The following is a 20,003-nucleotide window of genomic DNA, read 5'->3' as shown; positions in this document are numbered from 1 at the left end:
TATATATATATATATATATATAAAAATTGTAATGAATAATAAAATGTAACAATTACAAAATAAGAATAAAGACTTACGGCTATACAACGTCATTGAAAACTAAATTAAGAAATCTAATAGAGAAAAAAAGACAAAACGAAACAGATTTAAGAAAAAATACAATCTAGACATTATTCCTATAAGACTGATGTATGTGTAGATGAAAAAATAAGTACAAAATTTGTACATAACTCTCTGAGTTCTTAACGACTCCTTCCATATCCTATCAAAATTCAAGAGTCTTCTTCATCTACTTTAACTATAGAATACAAATAATAGCCTAATAATCTTGGTAGGAGTTTCATAAGATAAAGAAGTTGAATTTATATAGATAAAATAGAAGGAATATCAAAAGAAATCTTAAAGTTTTAGTTTAAATATTTGGAGGTTATGAATATGAAAAGATGAAAGTTATGAATATTAAGAGTATAAAAGTTGAATCAGTAATTAAAAAATAATAATAAACAAATAAAGAATATGAAAGAGAAAATTAAAGTTAGCAAACCAGGTAGAAAGAACAATTAAAGTTCTTATCGCGTAATTAAGTATCAACGAATTTAAATTTGCGAAGCTAGAGTCATTCTTTAATAATAATCAAGAGGACATTATCAATTTGTGTCTCCATTTTGCATATTTGCACCCTTAAATTATAAAGGATAATACTTTATCCACAAATTATAAAGGAAAAAGTTATGAGAAGATGAAAAGTATAGAAATTTAGGTAGAGGATTTTTTTTTATAAAGAATTATAATTATTATATACATATAGATTATAGATGATAAATATTAATAAATTAGATATTTAATTAGGAAATAATCTTAGGAAGTCTAAAAGTCATTAACATTTTAATAAAATTTATACAATCAAATATTTAAATATTCTATAACAATTAAATTTATAGAAGGGGTAAAATTGTAATTCAATTTTCAACTTGTTAAATCTTGAGATTTGAAAATGGCAAAATTGTATCGAACAGGTAACGCAACATGTTCCAATGAAATACGAAATACTTTGAAAAGGGTGTTCGCGGCGGCGTACGAGTTTCGCTTATTTATATAAGGAAAATTCTATTACTTATTTAAGGAAACTTATATGTACGTTTTGTTTAAAGTAGTTTACTTGGTTAAGGAAAACTGCTGTAAACAAACTTGAGTTCAATAAGGTTTTGATCAAAGTCCAAGTACAAGTCAACAAGGATTTGTAGAAGACAAATACAAGTTGAATTGTACAAGGATTTGTTGAAGTTCTGATCTATAAATAAGGAGCTATTTGCATCAGAAAAAATTGCGCACTTACAAAGAGAGGAGTTCAAAACACGATCAAGAGACTTGAGAGAGTTTTGATAAATACTTTTGAGTGCTGCGAGTTGAGTGATAAATTGTAAGGTTGTATTCAAGAGTCTTGTTTACAATCCGAGTAGCGTGATTAAGGAGTTGCTTAACAAGTTGAAGAACTTGAAAAGCATTGAAAAGATATAAAACTAGGGAGTAGTTTTTGTCTTAGGTAGAAGGAATTAGAGTTTATAATTTCTTAGGTGACAAAGCTTTGTAATTGTTGTATTGTTTAAAATTTACAAATAATACAAAGTATTGTTTAAAACAATTATTGTTAAGTTTTCAAGCGAACAGAAACAAGTAGTTTGTACGTGTTCCCTTGAAGAATTCAGGAGGGTAGAATTCCAACACAACTATTTTTGTTCATGCTTTTAGCAATATATGACATGATGATAAATACTTTCATTAATAGATATTTCCTTTATTGCAATAATAATGAAATATACGGAGCAGTGTTTGGGGGGGGGGGGCGTGAGGCGAGACATTTTATACAGGGTGAGGCGTATGTCCTAAAACATTGGGCGTAATTCTTGTGGATCTAGGAGCGTAGTCTCATGTATATTCAATTTTATAGTTTATTACTAATAAAATAAGGAAAAGTATATCTTTTAATGATTTATGATTTTTATTTAAGATAAGTATTAATAATCAGTAATGAAGAAAAAAAGTAGGGATAAAACACAAATACCCCCTAGACTATGACTGAAATCTCATAGACACACCTTAACTAATCTAAGGTCCTATTACCTCCTGTAAACTCATTTTTGTGTAATTTTATAAATCTTTTGGCTTACGTGGCACACTACATGACTCCACTTAAGTGAGGTACGTGAGAGATGTTTGGAGGCCACGTAGGCCAAAAGGGTATACAAAATTATCAAAAAATATATAAGTTTAGGGGGTAATATGACCTTAGTTTAGTTAAAATGTATCTCTGTGATTTCAGTCAAAGTCTAAGATGGTACTAGTGTCTTATTCCAAAAAAGTATTATAAATAATATCTAAGAAATGTCATTACACCAATGAAAAAAATATGATTAAAGCAAAAAATAAAAAATAAAAAAAACGCCCGAGCCTACATTTTTACGCTCAGGACTTGCATTTTATGCTCGGGGCTTGTGCCTCAAATTTAAGGAGTTACGCCTTATGAATCTACATCTTTAATTTACGCCCCAAAGCGTTTTTTGTACGCCCCTTCCCGAGATCCTCCCTAAGAGTTGCTCCAAAAATATTTTTGAAAATACTGATACGGAGTATAACACAAAATGACTTATTCCAAGTAACTTTCTGATTAGAAGGTTGGAATTTACTGAAAAGGGGGAGCTCTAGGATGGAAAGTAGTAATGCAAAAATTGATTGTTGTTTCTAATTTGAATAAAAAAAATATTCCATTTGTTTTAATTTATGATGGAACATGGATGTTTTACGTAGAAAGTTATTCCACGTTCCATTCATCTTTGTACTTTATTATTTTTTTCATTTCTTTTAACTTGTATAACCTTTTTTCAAGAGCGTATACAAAGGTTGACATACGATTTACTTTGGCCAACATTTAGACAGAGGAATTTTCCTAAAAACATGGACATCGTCTCTTTAATGTTGTTGTGTATGTTCTGTTAGGTGAACATGGAGAACTACAATACCGTATGCTAGATCAGACACTTGGTTACTAGAATTAAAGTACAACGCATATTCAAACACTACAACAAAAATAACTTTTAGCGGCATTAAATATTGACACTAATAAAGAGTGTTAACGTTTTTACCGGCATTAGTTAAGTGTCATTAGAACCAATGTCGCTAAAGGCTTTAGGGACATATATAAAGAGTGACAATTGCCGCTAAAAATACATATTTAGCGACAATTAAGAATTAAATACCGCTAATGGTCATTTTATTGTAGTGAAATCAACAAAATTGAGGTGTGAAAACAATTGATTATATCAACAAATTCAAGTAAAAACGTAAAAGAATATAAAGAAACATACAAACTGAGAAAGAATGCCCTTGTTGTAAGACCTTTCAAGAACTATACTATAAGATGTTTTGGTAGTGATTTTTTGGAGGGAAATAACATTGAATTATCAATTTTTTGTTCATTCTAATTCAATTCTTACCTATTCAGACACATTAAAGCATAAGATCTTTATTAATAACTTTCTGTTGTAAAACTAAAGCAAACTAACAATATAAAGATAAAGAAAAGAAGAATATAAGACAAGAGATATAGAAGATGAAAATAATAGAAATAGGGAGACAAAAGATGAGAGCATTTCTTATTCTTCAAATATTTATCAAATCTTCAAGTGTATAAAATATGAAGCCTTATGCCTCTATTTATAGTGTAACATAGAGGCATACAAAAGGTTAGTCATAAATATGACATTAACATGAATATAATGAGGGAGGTTATGGAAAGGAAATGTTACAAGAATAATAGTTATAAAGTTGGAGGTATGGAGGTTATGGTTATCTTCATAATTGAGGAGGTTATTTAGTAACTTCTTGGAGTAGTGGACATCCACATTAATATTATTTTATAATACTCTCCCTTGGATGTGTTAGGATCGGAAATAAGTAGGTGTAAATGCGGAAGCTAGCAAAGCAAACCTTGAAAGACCACGAGTAAGAAGACAACGAGAAATATACCAAAAGACACAAAGATTTAACGTGGTTCGGTCAATCGACCTACGTCCACAAAGGAGATGAGCAATTCACTATAAATATGAGAGTACAAAATACAGAGAGAAACAACCTCAACCAATTCACTCGGAATACATGGAGGTTCACACAAGTGATAACGTATCAAGCTTGTGACCCATAAATTCTCCCCCTAACCAAAACTCTCAAATCCCTTAAGATTACATTGTGAATGCTGATTAAGTTAGAAGGAACATTCCTCTATTTATAGAGTACTAAACCTTTTCCTACAAGAAAAGAATTAGTCAATCAAAAACATTTTCCTGAAAGGAAAACCTATTTATGGTAAGAAATTTAGGGCAAATAAAACCCAACAAATCTCCCCCTTGGCCTGAATTTCTGACAAAATAAATTTGTCCACCTTCTTCACTTAATCTTCAACAACTTGCTTCTCCTCTCCATAATCTCCTTTGCAAAATTTATGTCTCAACACAGAGAACCTCTCTGAAATAATTTCTCCAACAAAATCTTGATTACTGTCAAAAAGGTTGCGGCTAGAACTACACATGTCAAGATGATCACCTCCTTCTAACCTGGTTCAATCATCGATTATCGAACCACTAAACCTGGCTCCATCATTGATCTGGCTCTGATACCACTTGTTAGGACCGGAAATAAGCAGGTGTAAATGCGGAAGCTAGCAAAGCAAACCTTGAAAGACCACGAGTAAGAAGACAACGAGAAATATACCAAAAGACACAAAGATTTAACGTGGTTCGGTCAATCGACCTACGTCCACAAAGGAGATGAGCAATTCACTATAAATATGAGAGTACAAAATACAGAGAGAAACAACCTCAACCAATTCACTCGGAATACATGGAGGTTCACAGAAGTGATAACGTATCAAGCTTGTGACCCATAAATTCTCCCCGTAACCAAAACTCTCAAAGCCCTTAAGACTACATTGTGAATGCTGATTAAGTTAGAAGGAACATTCCTCTATTTATAGAGTACTAAACTTTTTCCTACAAGAAAAGAATTAGTCAATCAAAAACATTTTCCTGAAAGGAAAACCTATTTATTGTAAGAAATTTAGGGCAAATAAAACCCAACAGGATGTACATAGATAATATGCCTCGTTAAAACCTTACTAAGAAAAAACCTTGTGGGAAAAAATCCTAGTGAAGGAAAAAAAGTACACATATCTTTTAATGCACTTTGAATGTTGCCTCGTTAAAAACCTTATCAGGAAAACCCAATTGGGACAAAGCCATGGGTTAAGGAAAAGAGTACAACGCATATTTTTCTCCCCCTGATAAAAACTTCACTTGATATCTCGAAAACAATGCATTCCAATCTTGTATCACAATTTCCAAATATTGATGTTGGCAATCTTTAGTGAATAAGTTTACAAGATTATCACTTGAATAAACCTTTGAACGTCTATCTCACCATTTTGTTGAAGATCATATGTGAAAGACTTTTGGTGAACTATACTTTGTTCGATCTCTTTTGATTATATCCTCCCTTTAATTGAGTTACATATTATTGTCGTATATGGTGGCTGGAAAATCAAATATTTTCTGAATATGATAGTCATGGTTCCAACCAAACACACCCCTGACTTACTTCATAGATCAATATAATTTAAAGAAGTGGTTACCAATATTTGTTGAATGCCAAGATATTGTTGTGCCTCCATATCTAAGCAAATAGCTCATTTGCAATCGAGCTTTTATGTAGATCAAATAAATATTTTGCATCTACATGATTAATTCGTTTCTGACTCATGAGAGATTGATCAATTTTATTGAAGCTCATCTTTTCTTCTCAAAGAAAGTCACACATCTTTTAGGATTTGTATAACCAGTAATCTGTAAGTGCATCGATTACATTAATACATGACATTTCAAATCATTTTCATGAGGTTGAAAAGATCCTTTCTTTGTGTTATGCAATCTCAAAACCATGAGTACTCAATGGAATAGTTTAAGACCTTTTAAATCCTGCAAGGATTTTCATATAACCTTCATCGTCTAGTTAGAAATAATAATCATTCATTCTGCATATTCAAGTATTTCGTCTATTGCCGGACTGAAACAAGGCTCATTGCATTCACCATTGGAGAACATATCTCCATTTAATAATGTCAGGACTTCTGCGAAAATTCTTTATGCCCCGAGGCACGAACCGTACTTTATATCTTACGGTTATACTTTCGCACAATGATTCATTTATATCCTCACTGACATACATTTTGATCTATGAACTATATGTTCAAAAGCATCACTTTTCTAAGTGAAAAAAATATACTTGAATAGTGTCAATCATTTATCTGTCCACACTATATGACAGATCCGAATTTAAGATCCTCGTAACCATTTATAGCACTGAGTGCTACATCATATCAAATATACCATCGACGGTCATTTTGATATCGATTCCAATACGAAATAACTATCGAGATCTCTTCATCATTTTCTGGTACATGAACCTTAAACAAGGTTTTATGAAATGTTATCACATAGTGCTCAAAGCACTTGCCTCATTAGCAATGACCATTTTGATAATTTGCTCCTCTCCTTATCAAGGAGTTTTACGTTTGGAATCGATTGGTCTATCACGCTTCAGGCGTATCATAGACTATGTCCTTCAAGGACAATTTATTGGAGCATTTGCATCTTAATTAAAATATTGGGTCAGCAAATACATCTAGCAAATTACTTGCAACATTTTGAAAATGAATTATCTTTTGAACTTCAAGTTCAAAATTTTTTTTAACGAGGATCTAGATAATTCACCTCACACATAATTTTCAGCTGCTACACATATCTCCCCCTAATGTTAGGAAATCTAACATTCACCCTCAATCTCATTTGGGGATCCATCTTGATGCATGGAGCAATAAAATCGTATGTGTGCACATCAAATTTTTAGATGGAAATTATTTGGTTCCTGATCTTGAACCAATTATGTTGTGAGAACCTTGTTGGCTTGATACATACATGTTAAATAAACTCATCTCATACCAAAATTTATTTGAGAGATTTGTTCTCATAATCAATGGTCTAGCTATAATTGGAGGCATACAATTTCCGTTAAACCAATCAACATTATCAACATGACTTTATAGTTTGGAACTGTGCTCTTAATTTAGTAATTCGAACAAACAACCTTACAAAAATCGATTTGTAAGTTGATACAAATGCACATATGACCATACCATAGATGCATCTATTAAATCATAATAGCAAACGGTCCAATTGGCAGGTGAATGGGTCCATATTCACCTTTTTATATGTTCCAAATAATTTTAGGGGATACGATCCCAACCTTAGCTGGTACAATGATTATTTTATCACGAGAACAAACTACAAAAGAGAATTCTTGAAGAATCTTTTATTTCTTCAACATATAGCCACGTGAATTCTCAATTTCTCTTGCATCACATTTGAATCGGAATGGCCAACCGATTATGCCAACTGGTATTTATTCTAGTATACTTCTAGTTTACTTTTGCATGTGATTCCATCATCATGCCCATGTTTGTATACAACAAACAAGAGGAAAAATGGGTAATCTTATACATAAGTATTTATAACCCACTTTTGTTGTAGTACTTTCAAAACATTAAATCTTCCCGTAATTTATAGTCTCAATATAATATTTGTTTTCAATTCTTCCGAAACTTAAAAAGTTTGTTTTGAGACTTATTACAACCCCAATATTATGAATAATTTCATATCTCCTGATAGTTACAAACTAGCCCTTTCGTAACTATCAATTAATTTTGTGGACTATCACAATTTTCACAATGTCATTCTTATGGTGACCATCTCTTTCAAGTAGAAAACTATTATTATTGTCATGGTTAAAATTATTACATTCAAGACTTATTTCTTGATAACCAATGACAAATTTGTGTTGCCACACAACAACATTTATTTTGGTCATGGCCACAACCTTTACATAAAAGATTTCTTTCTTTCTTTTGTCATCCAATAGTTCATTTTAAAATATACCACAATATCTGTGTAGTACTCAAAATATATATATGACCAAAATGACTATTTATGTCAAAAGATTTTCTTTCAATCTCTCAAACCTCCCGCAGAGGTGAGATGTAACATTCATCCAACAATACATGAACATGTTCTTATTTATACAAACACAAATCACATTTTCTTCAAGAAATGGACCATAACCATTTGTACATGTTCCATAAGTTTTTATTAGAACTCATTCTCATGTTTTGGCATTATGTAACTCACCTCAACATCACTTTAAGAGGTCAAATGTACCAAATGTATTACCACTTTGTATTCATTTATTTTGATGGAGAGTTTACAAAACTTTATAAATTAGGTTGCACCAACAACAATGTGTCCAACTTCTCATACCACTTTGATGAATAAAAATTACCTATAACAATTACTTTCACATTTGAAGGACCATCTTAAGTACAATGTGTCCAATAACCTTTTATACAATTTTAATGGACAAAATTGCCTTCACATTTGAAGGAACATCTTAAGAACTCTTTCTTATAATTACCACAATGATGATCATTAACATTTTACCATACCCATATTCATAAATTCAACCATTTATCATTTTTCAGACATATTAATACACTGCCACCACATTCACATAAGAGAATGGAGCAAATTAATTGGGTAATTTCATGACTTTCAGTCAAAAGTATAAAACTTTATGTCAGTCATCATCATATCATCACTATAATGCATTAGGACTTTAACCCAATGTCTAACCCATATAAAGACACATTTGGTCGTAAATCAATGAGACTTGAACCCAACTTCTTATTATCATGGTGCACCAAGACTTTAACTTGATGTCTTACCCACTTGGTGCGGTGAAACCTGAACTCACCGTCCTACCCTCAGTCAGTGCTTTAATAAATCAAATGAATTACCAGAAAAATAATTATCGAAAATCATAAATATAATCTGAAATTGACTTGATATAAAAGAAAAATGAACAAAATCAATTAAATAAAACAACATGTTAGAATCATATAAAAGTCCTTCTCAACATTGTTATGAAGATTATTATAATTTACTAACCATTTTAGAATAACTACAAAACAAACTTTGTTAGTACAAATAATATGTTAATAACTCAACAAGTAAATGTTTAGATAAAGAAAAATAAAGAGGTGCAAAAGTAACCAACAATAATAATCCAATCAATATGTATGTGTCACATAACTCAATAAAATAAGATCATAAAGAACAATTTCTTCACAAATTGTTAACTTACAAAACTAATTTTATTTTTTTAAATATATAAGTGATCAAATTAAAAGTTTGCTAAAAGTAAAAGCAATTTGTTGGACTCGTATATTTTGAGATGGTAAGAAAACTAATGATGCATAATCAAAAGAAAAATATAAAATAAACTATATATAGTAATTTACCTTGAGAGAAAAATAAACACAAATATTTTTACCTTCTTTATATTTTCTTTGCTTCAATCCTTCAATAGTAGAACAATCGTGATGATAACGTGTTGTAAAATTAAAGCAAACTAACAATATAAAGATAAAGAAAAGAAGAATATACGACAAGAGATATAGAAGATGAAAACAATAGAAATAGGGAGACAAAAATGAGAGCATTTCATATTTTTCAAAGTATTTATCAAATCTTCAAGTGTATACGATATGAACCCTTATGTCTCTATTTATAGTGCAATATAAAGGCATACAAAAGGTTAGTCATAAACATGACATTAACATTAAAATATAATGAGGGAGGTTATGGAAGGGAAATGTTACAAGAGTAATGATTCTAAAGTTGGAGGTTATGGAGGTTATGATTATCTTCATAATTGAGGAGGTTATGTAGTAACTTCTTGGTAGTGGACATCCACATTATATTGTTTTATAACACTTTCTTAGTTATCCAATAAATCTTTTCTCACAAATACAACTTATCAAAGTGAAAAAGGTTAGAGAAATAATTACAGGAGAGAAAAAAATGAAAAATATATGACTTTGTGAGAAAATAATGGTGGAGGGGTAAAAGAATATTTATTTATAATGTAGAAATAGGACCAAAGTTCATTTTGATGATTTAACTGTGTGTATTTACTTAGTTTTAAAATTAACCTTTTTACCACATTTATTTCGCTAGTTACATATATTTAACGAATTTTTTTTATAACAAGGGAAAAAGGTCTGATACACCCTTCAATTTTGCTATTTGGAGTTGATTTACCCCTCGTTATGAAAATGTCTCATATATGTCTTTAACGTTATACAAACGACTCATATATACCCCTGTCGTTACAAAATGAGCTCACATATACCCTTCATTTAACGGAAGTTAAAAAATTAGTTTTAAATTTATACTTTACTTTTAATTTTTTTAAAAAATTATTTAGGGGTATATATGATTCTTCTATCAAAGTTCAAGGTATATTTTGATTTTTTTCATACATGAATTATTTTTTGACTTCTTTTATTATAATTATTTGAGTTTCTTATTCTTATTCTTATTTTTTTCTTTCATTCCTTAGTTTAAAGAAAAAGAATTTAAACTATTTTTTTATCTATATTGCAATTTTATTTATGTATTCGATGAAAAAAATTTGGTCATCTACAATAAGTTTTACAAGAATATTAGTGAAACCTAAATAATTTTGATTATCAAAATTATAATTCTAAATTAGTCATTGAAACAAAAAAAAGTCAAAAATATATTTTTGACGAGAGATTAAATTTACTCATATGGGATTATATTTTTTAGAAAAAAAATAAAAAATTAGATAAAATTATTTTTTTTTCATTTCCATTAGAGGAAAAGAGTATATGTGAGTCATTTGTTTATAAGTAGGGTATACATGAGTCACTTTCATAACAAGGGATATATAACTCTAAATAATAAAGTTGAGGGGTATATCAAACCCTTTTCCCTTATACCAATGAAGATTTCAAAGAAAAAGGTCACAGAGGAGGACCAAACTTTACCTCTCATACAAGAGTAGCTAGAATGGTAAGTCATTCTTACTATTTTAGCTTCCAAAAATAAAGCAAAAGAGGAAGATTGTTCTGAGTAAAATCAGGCTTCCAAGAAAATCTAGGATAGAATACTTAGTACCATTGAAGAAGAGCTCAACCAGGGTCGAATATAAAAGTGTTTTTCCTTAATTTGATTTTAAAGTTTGAACGAGCTTCTTCATCATTCTTCATAGTGGCTACAGTCTTCCCGTGTAAGTGTATAGTTTCATTGAAAAACAAAATTAGATGTAATTTGTTTCATGTACGCTATATTAAAATGTGATGTACATGTATCTGAGATACATTATTTTCCCCTGTATATATATATCCATGTTTCAGAATATATGTGGTATCAAAAGATACATATTGACTTTCTGCTCGCCTTTCTCTATATATACTTGTATATCAAAATATATTTGACTTAAAACCTGAAGAGTGATATATCGAACTTAACACTTAATACAAATTATTAATTTGTGAGATAATATGATACGAATGCTTCCGTAATTAGTTAAATGTTTTTTCTTTTATCTTTTAAAATAAAATAAATTTTGCAAATCCACCGGCCGAATCGTGATAGACTGGGCCGGGTCAGCCCCATCCAGCACGCCACTTTTGCTTTTCTCTGAGGTAACTGCCCAACGTACAGCTTGTGCCTTTTCCAAAATTTCGATCAATTTGATAATATACTCAATTTCAATACTGAATACAGAAATTCGTCCATCTCCATGGTGAAAGGCAGCAGCGCTACACCGGATAAGGGTCGGACTTTACCGGTTGACCCGAATCTTCCCCGGTACATCTGTCAGAACTGCCACAATCCTCTTTGCATCGCCGGCGTCGATAATTATGCCGACAAGTTCTTCCCTGATTCTTCTTATCGCTCCGGTTAGACCCTATTCTTCTTTCTCTAGCTTTATGTATTCATTAATCGGACCCTAAATTATGGAATCGACTATGTTAATGCCCTATGATTCAATGTTTAGGAAATTGTGATGATTTAGCTAGAATTGCTGCAAATAGTTATGTGAATTGATATGTATTGGAGGTACTGACTGGGGTTTTGACCTTTTTTGGGGGTTTAATTTCCATATGCACTAAAAGTTTTTACCTTTTACTGAATTTCTTGGTGAAGAAATTGTGGGTTAGATAAGGTTTTAATTGTTATCCTACTTAGTTCAATGGAGGTGGCGACATTTTGAGTTCAAAAGGTGTTTATTTTTCATAAAACAAATAGCTTTCATTTAAGCCCAGGGTCAATTGAAAACATCCTCTCTACCCTATTAAGGTAACGGTAAGGTCTGCATACATTATACTTCTTGAGACCTCACTAGTGGGATGACAGCGGGTATGTTGTTGTTGTCGAAATCCTTAGATTACTTGTTTCCATAGATACTCATTGGAATTGTACAAGGGCTTCTTTTCTATAAGTTTAATGTCTAGAAGACCAGATAATGCATCTACTAGTTGCTGATTGGGAGTGTTTGTGCAGGGATGCAGGCCTCTTCAATTCATGGAGCTGGTAGTGCTATAGGGTCGACGAGCCGAATGGAAAATTCGTATGTTATGTTGCCAAAGCAAAGAAATCAGGGATCAGGGATTCCGCCTCGAGGACGAGGATCTGCACAGCCAGATGCAAGCCAGTTTGGGAGGGCCATGGAAGAATCATTTGTGGTTTTGCCTCCACCAGCTGCTTCAGTATATAAGTGTGAGCCTACGTCTGACGGATCTGGTACAAATCTTCCATCACCAGATGGTGGACCTCTAAATGCTCCCATGCAGTCAAACAATTCTGGGTTTCACTCCACCATCACTGTCCTAAAACGTGCATTTGATATTGCCACAACACAGACCCAGATCGAGCAACCCCTGTGTCTTGAATGCATGAGGGTGCTGTCTGATAAACTTGATAAGGAGGTTGAAGATGTTAACAGGGACATACAAGCCTATGAAGCTTGCCTTCATCAATTGGAGGGAGAAGCAAGAAATGTTCTTAGCGAGGCTGATTTTCTGAAGGAGAAGTTGAAGGTTGTTAACAATTTTGAGTCACTTAAAGGACATCATAAGAGGACAAATAAATTAAGATGCCATGAATCCCGATCCAGCACAGTAGTGAAAACATAGACCTGTAAAAATATCTAAGCACCCTGAAGTCCTCAATCCTGGTGCTTTCTGTTGAAAATGGGTCTGAATCTGAGCAAATTACAAAGATAATATATTAGAATGAAATGAAACGAAGTTGGGGATAAAGAAAGCTGAGGCTTAGTACTTACTTTTTTTACAATCATGTCTGCTGCACGTTTATTCTTTTGTATTAAGGAGCATTTACTAACTTTAATGTACTTGATGCTGTTGAAGATAGAAGAAGAAGAGCGGAAACTTGAAACAGCAATAGAAGAAACAGAGAAGCAATGTGCTGTAGTCACTGCTGAACTGAAGGAACTAGAGATGAAGTCTAGCCGCTTTAAGGAGTTGGAAGAGCGGTAATTCTCGAATGACCTGGATTGCAATTTTTTAATTTTTTGGTGCAGTAACTAGCCTTCGTAAATGTAGTTTAGGAGTTTGTCTCTCTTTCTAGGCCTATATGCCTGTAAGAATTTTCTTTTCTCTGTTTATTGCTAGGATTCTTCTATGTAGAAATTGGTATGTCAGAGCCTCATTGAACTGACACTTTCAGATGAATTAAGAGAGCCCTTGGCCAGAAAACTTGGTGTCACTAAAGGGGGATTATTTGAAAAGAAGTCGACCTTAGGGAGACCATTCAATAAAGTAAGGTCGTAAAAATGGCTCATGGGGAGTCGGAAGCAAAGCATAATTAAAGGGGTAAGACAAACAAGTAGAGGACCTACACATATGACTTCTTTTTGGTTGACCCATGAAGTTTTTAGTTTGTACTTTGCCAGAAAACTTGGTGTCATTTGTAGAGAATTACATTATGTTGTAGGTTTTTTACTTTTTGATATATTGCTGATATACGGGTGATTTTTTATTATTCATAAAATTATCTTAATTCTTACCTCGCAAAAGGAAATTGCTGAGACCAAATAGCTTGAGATGGAGGTATATTCATTATTCTTGTTGTAGACTGTAGAATTATGAAGGAACTCAGAATAGGTTGGTAGTGAAACCTACAATTAAAAGAGTACCTGTTACTACATCCCGGTTTGGTTGCCTGGAACAAGAGTTCAATATAGTTCTCTATTATTTAAATTAGCTGTTTGAGATTACCCATCACTAATTGCTAATTGTTAGCATTCCTTTTATTTAACAGGTACTGGCATGAATTCAATAACTTTCAGTTTCAGTTGATATCTCATCAGGTTTCTTGCTTCCTCTTCTCACCATGTGTCTGTTTGTGTGTGTCATATTTAATTTTCCTGTGAGCATAGCTTTGGTCATATCTCTTATAATGGTAGTTTGACTGTTCTTTTGCTTCATATTTCACATACTACCCCTCCCCTCTTTAGAGCTTTGTATATATTGAGAACAAAAACGTAACTCCATTTAGATGATTGGGGGAAATCTGAATCAATTTTTGGGATGGAAGAGAAGTATCTCCTCTTTTCCGGGGTGGTAGTGCTGGTGTTGGATGAAGCAATCCCTTTTTAAGAAGGATTTTTTTACTGCAGGAAGAGAGAGATGCAATTTTAGCTAAGACAGAAGTTTCACAAGCTCACTTAGAGCTGCTAAAGCGTACTAATGTGCTCAATGATGCATTTCCAATCTGGTATGATGGTGAATTTGGAACAATTAACAACTTTCGTCTCGGAAGACTTCCTAAAATTCCGGTATGTTACTTTAATTTATTTGGATATAATTGTCTGATTCCTAGTAGATAAATTCAGTATCATGATTTGCTGTAGCATCTGATATTCTATACTGAAATTGTATTTCTCTTAAAGTGCTTCCTCACTGTATCAGATTAATGTTAAAAATATACTTAATGATTACTTTAGTTGGGTTAATTGGTTGGAGAAGGAGTTGAGTAAATTTTGTAGTTGAAGCAGAAGTAGGTCGTGGAAATTGGATGAGGGAGTAGAACCTCTGTTTAGGGAATTATGAAATATGTTACCTCTTCAATTTCATCTCCTGTTTAATACAGAATCTGATGAAAGGAAAAGGAGAAATAGCAAGTACTACAGAATTTAATTAGTTGAACTCCATGCAGGTGTATGAACTGCTATGTTCATTTATTCAAAGTTTTGATATGATAGTAGCTATTTATTTTCCATTTTTTATATTTTAATTTTATGAACTGATATTTTGTGCTACACTTCAAATGGTAGAAAGAGTTCATTTTTAGCTTTATGATACTTCATGTTGAAATTTCTTGTCTTGTTGGGTTTTTTTTCTCATCATAAAAATACTCTCATTTTTACTGTTTTTTTTTTGTTATCTATAATTTACAATTTTTGTGATACATGCTTAGGTTGAGTGGGACGAGATAAATGCAGCATGGGGTCAAGCGTGCCTTCTTCTCCATACAATGGCTCAGCATTTCCGACCAAAGTTTCAGTATCCTTATACATCTATTTTCTTGTTTTTGAGTAAAATATCATCTTATCAGTGATACCTTGATCGATCGATCGAAGCTCCAGAACTATCTTATATTGCCTAGTTTGTTTATTAGGACGCAACTCCCAGCCTAAGTATTTCTATTTTTGAGTAAGAACTCTCAGCCTAAGAAGTATTGGAGCTTATGGCGTAAGCTGTCTCAGATACCATTGTTATAAAGAAATAACTATTGGTACTTAAGAAATATCCTTGCACAGGTTTAAGGTTTTGAGCTCAGCTATGGCACAATTTGCTACTGGAAGGTGAACTTTGATGCTATATTGCTCGGATTTTTAAGATGTCGCCCGCTACGTGTTGGATCTTCCAAAAGTTATGATGTATTTTTGGAGTATCTAACATGGGTGCGGTGCTATTATTGGAGGATCCCATCAAAATAACGATGTGGTCAATAGGACACGAGTGAACTAAAGGTTCAAATATATAGAGGTTAAACGGATTTTTGATCCCTATTGAGACTAGAATAAACTGAGAAAGAAGTTAGTTTGATCTTGTCATTGAAAAGTCGAATCTTGAGAGTCCACTGGTTGATTCAAATGTAAAGACGAAAGCTACTATGAAATGACACTTGACTAACAAGAGCAAGATTTTGAGAGAACTTTCAATGTGTTTGACTAACTTGTCAAACAAAAGGAAGACGTGACTTAAAGAAGTTCATTTACCCAATTGTCCTTTCAAGGTTATTGGCTATTTCAAGTATTCCTAACCTAGAACCCTTTCAGGTAGGCTTTTAATTACTTCAGCTCAAGTTGCAGTAATCTTGTTCGAACTAACTTTCACGAATCAGTGCACTCTCTACAACTCAATTGTCCTTATTCAGGTTAAAATTTTTTACCTTAAATATTCTTGACTTTAAATGTACTATCGTGACAGATCTAGATTATGTTCTATCCGAGGTGCATAATGTTCTTGTTGGATTTTTGACCTCACCACTCAAATTAGTGTGTAGTCCTCTTGTTGAATTCTATAATTAACCTGTGTATTTTTTCAATCCAATCCAACTTTTCTTATTCAAGCCTTCATTCTGACATGTTTTTCAGCAGGGTCGTTACTAGTCTTCATGCTGTGGTGTGTGTTCATACTTCAAAAGATTTTACAACTTTGGCTCCATTCCTAAAAGTTCAAATTTTGTTCTTTTCTTGCAAAATCATCAATCAGCTAAGGTCTTGAACATATTTGGGGACTTAGAATATGTTCTTTTCAAGTAAAACCTTCAAATAGTCGATATTAAACCAACTTGATCACATGGAAGACAAGGGTTCTTTTGGATGTTAAAGAATCAGTGGGTGCAAGTCATAGATGTGGGTGGAATAGTTTTGATATTTCAAAAATTTCTGGAGTATAAATCAATAGGTCAAAAGGTAGACACTAGAATATAGTGCATTTTCACCCATTAAGTGTAGTGTTCTTGCTGTTTTCTGTCCATTGTGTATCCTTGATTTTCCCTTACTAGATATCGGATAAAAATTATTCCTATGGGAAGTTATCCTCGGATCATAGACACGAACAATACTACTTATGAACTGTAAGCTTATCCTCTACTTTTTCGTCTTATGCATTTCTATCCAAAAATATCAGTTACCATTCTGACAATTTAATTAAAATAAGCTAATATCAGGTGGTGGGTGAATGATGCAATAATAACCATAGTCAGTAAATGTAGGATGGGTAGTCTGTTTCCTGTTAATATGATTTCATTGTAATACATTGAGCTTTCTACTTGATAATAGTGAATCTGATGTATGAACTATGAAATCACTTCCTGGCGGCTGGTTTTGTTGCATTTTCCTTTCCAGTTATCTTAAATACTTTAACAGTAACAGACATTGTTTGTGATTTTCCAATTGTAATCTTTCACCTTTTAAAATTAGCTAATATGATCCCCTTACTCTTTTGAAGTTTTGGCCCAGTAAATCTCTTCTGGAGCACACGGTATGATAAAGCAATGACATTGTTCTTGATCTGCCTAAAGGAGTTCTCCGAGTTTGCAAATTCAAAAGACAGGGAAAACAACATTCGTCCTGATAAATGTTTTAAGCTTCCTTACAAGTAAGCCTCTGCATATTGAAGAAGCTTAATTCCGCAGTACTTAGAAGCTTCAGTGTTTCAGCATAATGTTTTATCGTGAATCTCAGATTTATATTTTTCTTAGGATACATTGCAATTGGGTAATTGGTTGTCAAAGTTTCCACAAAGAATAGCTTGGTAGATTTTTTTTTCATTTTGAGGTTGTTTGCATGTGTCCATCTTATTTCCTTTTTTTATTTTTGGGTTGGTAATGGAGAGGTTTCTGTGACTTGGCAGTTGGCGTGGTCATTGATGTAAGAGTCTATAATACATTAATATGTCTTAGACAACTGCATGGAACCAGTGGGTTAAATAAGTGTGAGTTGAACAAATACCAACATGGAAGTGAGCTAAACTTATGGTTTTTGGCCATAGATAGAGCCACAGCCTTATTCAGTTAGGCACATTTGTGAAGTACTTTTAAGTCACTGCTATTATTTTGTACTTCACTAATTTGTCTTGATTTTCGAACTACTGCTTTGATGGGCGGATGTTGAGGTTTTTACAAGACATTTATTAGGATGTACCTATTGGACGCCACAATTGGACATGGATAACTTGACTGGACTATAGATATAGAAATTGCATTCTCCATGAAAGTTCTCGTTTGATGTATTAGTATTATGACTGTTGCGTAACTGTCTCGGGCTTTCTTGCAGGATTGAAAATGACAAAGTTGAAAGCTACTCCATCACCCAGAGCTTTAACAAACAAGAAAATTGGACCAAAGCTCTCAAGTACACACTCTGCAATTTGAAGTGGGTGCTCTACTGGTTTGTTGGTAACACAAATTTCCAGCCACTTTCTGGAACAGTCTCTTCACAAGCTGAAGTTCCAGCTGCAGCAGGATCACTGTACAGCAAACAACCAACTAATACCAAGTTTCAATCTTGAATCACTAATAACAACTTCTCCCCTCGTTCTAATCGTGTCGTAAGTAGACAAGAAACTCAAATTATATGGATGCAGAGCGATCACTTGTAATGTTGCATCATTTTATTTATTTTCTTGTCTCCTTAAAATAGTTTGGCGTTGTATATATATAAATACCAATATAGCTATGTATTTATAAAGTGCATTTGGTTTATATAGGAGTTTATCAATGGAGGAATTAGAAAATTGAACTTGTGATAAATTGGTTTGAATCATGAGGGGTTTACAATTTACGTAGGAGTTTACCAATGAAGGAATTAGAAAATTGGTTTATTGGTTCGAATCATGGGGAGATCATGAAATTTCAAATTCAAATTCTTCTAACATTACATCCTCCGTATCATTTTACGTGACACTTTTTAGCTTTTGAGATTTAAACAAGTCTTTCTTTGATCGTAAGTTTTTTTTTATATCTTTTAAACATTTTAAATCAATTATTGAGACAATATTTTTTTACTATTTTTTTACGTAGTTTACATAGATGTAAATTTCACTTCAAAAAAATTTGAGGATTTTATGTGCAATTTTTGGTTAAAATTAAATTATTTAACCCTTGAAAAATTGAAAAGTTTCACATAAACTAAGACATTAGAAGTAGGTGATATCTATCCGTCTATACTTTGTGTGCCAAAGCTAATTCGTACATCACAGTTATCTAAAAGATTTAATTAAAAAAAGTCTTACTAAATTTTACACCGAAATTAAATTTCCTTTTTTAACTCTTAAACGAAACAATCTCTAATTAGTGTATCCAAATCCTTTTGATTATTCTAAGATTTAGATGAAGTCTAAGAACTGTTACGCACATTATGGCTCCCTTTAATAATTTTTAATTACTTCTCATCTCACCATAGGGTTTAACTCTAATGCGTGGAAATTAAACACTTAATTACAGTGTTTTAAAAGACTCTTTTGGGATTCGCTTTGGGGTGGGGCTTTAGCAAAATGCCTGGAGATTCAAGTGTGGGACTTAGTTCTACAAGACTTACGCCTTAAGCACCCGACTGTACGCCCTAAGCACGTTCAACACCCAACGCTCGAGACTCGCCTAAAAAATCTTACACAAATTATGTGTTAAAATATTTAATTAACATTGTTGACCCTCTTCTTCAATAAATGAATGTAGGTAACTTTTTAATCTATAAAGATAACAAGATTGAGAGTAACTCAAGCTAGATAAAAATACGTTAAATTATGTTTTTTGTTTAAATAAATTTTATTTTATATAAATTTAGATTAATCGGAGATCACACAAAGAGAACGTGAATACACCACTATTATAAATATGTGATAAGGGGATGAAAGAGTGATGTTTATACTATAATACTTGTAAGTTTATTGATTATTTTCTTTTAGGGTTGGGAAGGGGGTATATATATATATATATATA

The 20,003-nt window shown here is 32.4% G+C and overlaps 1 protein-coding gene across 1 annotated transcript; it reads left to right on the top strand.

Annotated features, from left to right (window-relative positions):
- Positions 1 to 11,685: 11,685 nt before the first annotated feature.
- Positions 11,686 to 18,815, top strand: LOC107020525 (beclin-1-like protein). The gene is made up of 9 exons (XM_015220928.2): positions 11,686 to 11,929; positions 12,534 to 13,069; positions 13,400 to 13,524; positions 14,313 to 14,361; positions 14,671 to 14,829; positions 15,471 to 15,556; positions 17,067 to 17,138; positions 17,513 to 17,662; positions 18,340 to 18,815. Exons 1-9 carry the CDS (start codon positions 11,770 to 11,772, stop codon positions 18,572 to 18,574), a joined length of 1,572 nt encoding a protein of 523 aa, XP_015076414.1. The 5' UTR covers positions 11,686 to 11,769; the 3' UTR covers positions 18,575 to 18,815.
- Positions 18,816 to 20,003: the final 1,188 nt, after the last annotated feature.

The sequence above is a fragment of the Solanum pennellii genome, chromosome 5 (assembly GCF_001406875.1).
Source record: "Solanum pennellii chromosome 5, SPENNV200".
Taxonomy (NCBI): domain Eukaryota; kingdom Viridiplantae; phylum Streptophyta; class Magnoliopsida; order Solanales; family Solanaceae; genus Solanum; species Solanum pennellii.
Note: the sequence above shows the minus strand (reverse complement) of the source record. Positions and strands in the feature narration are given on the sequence as shown.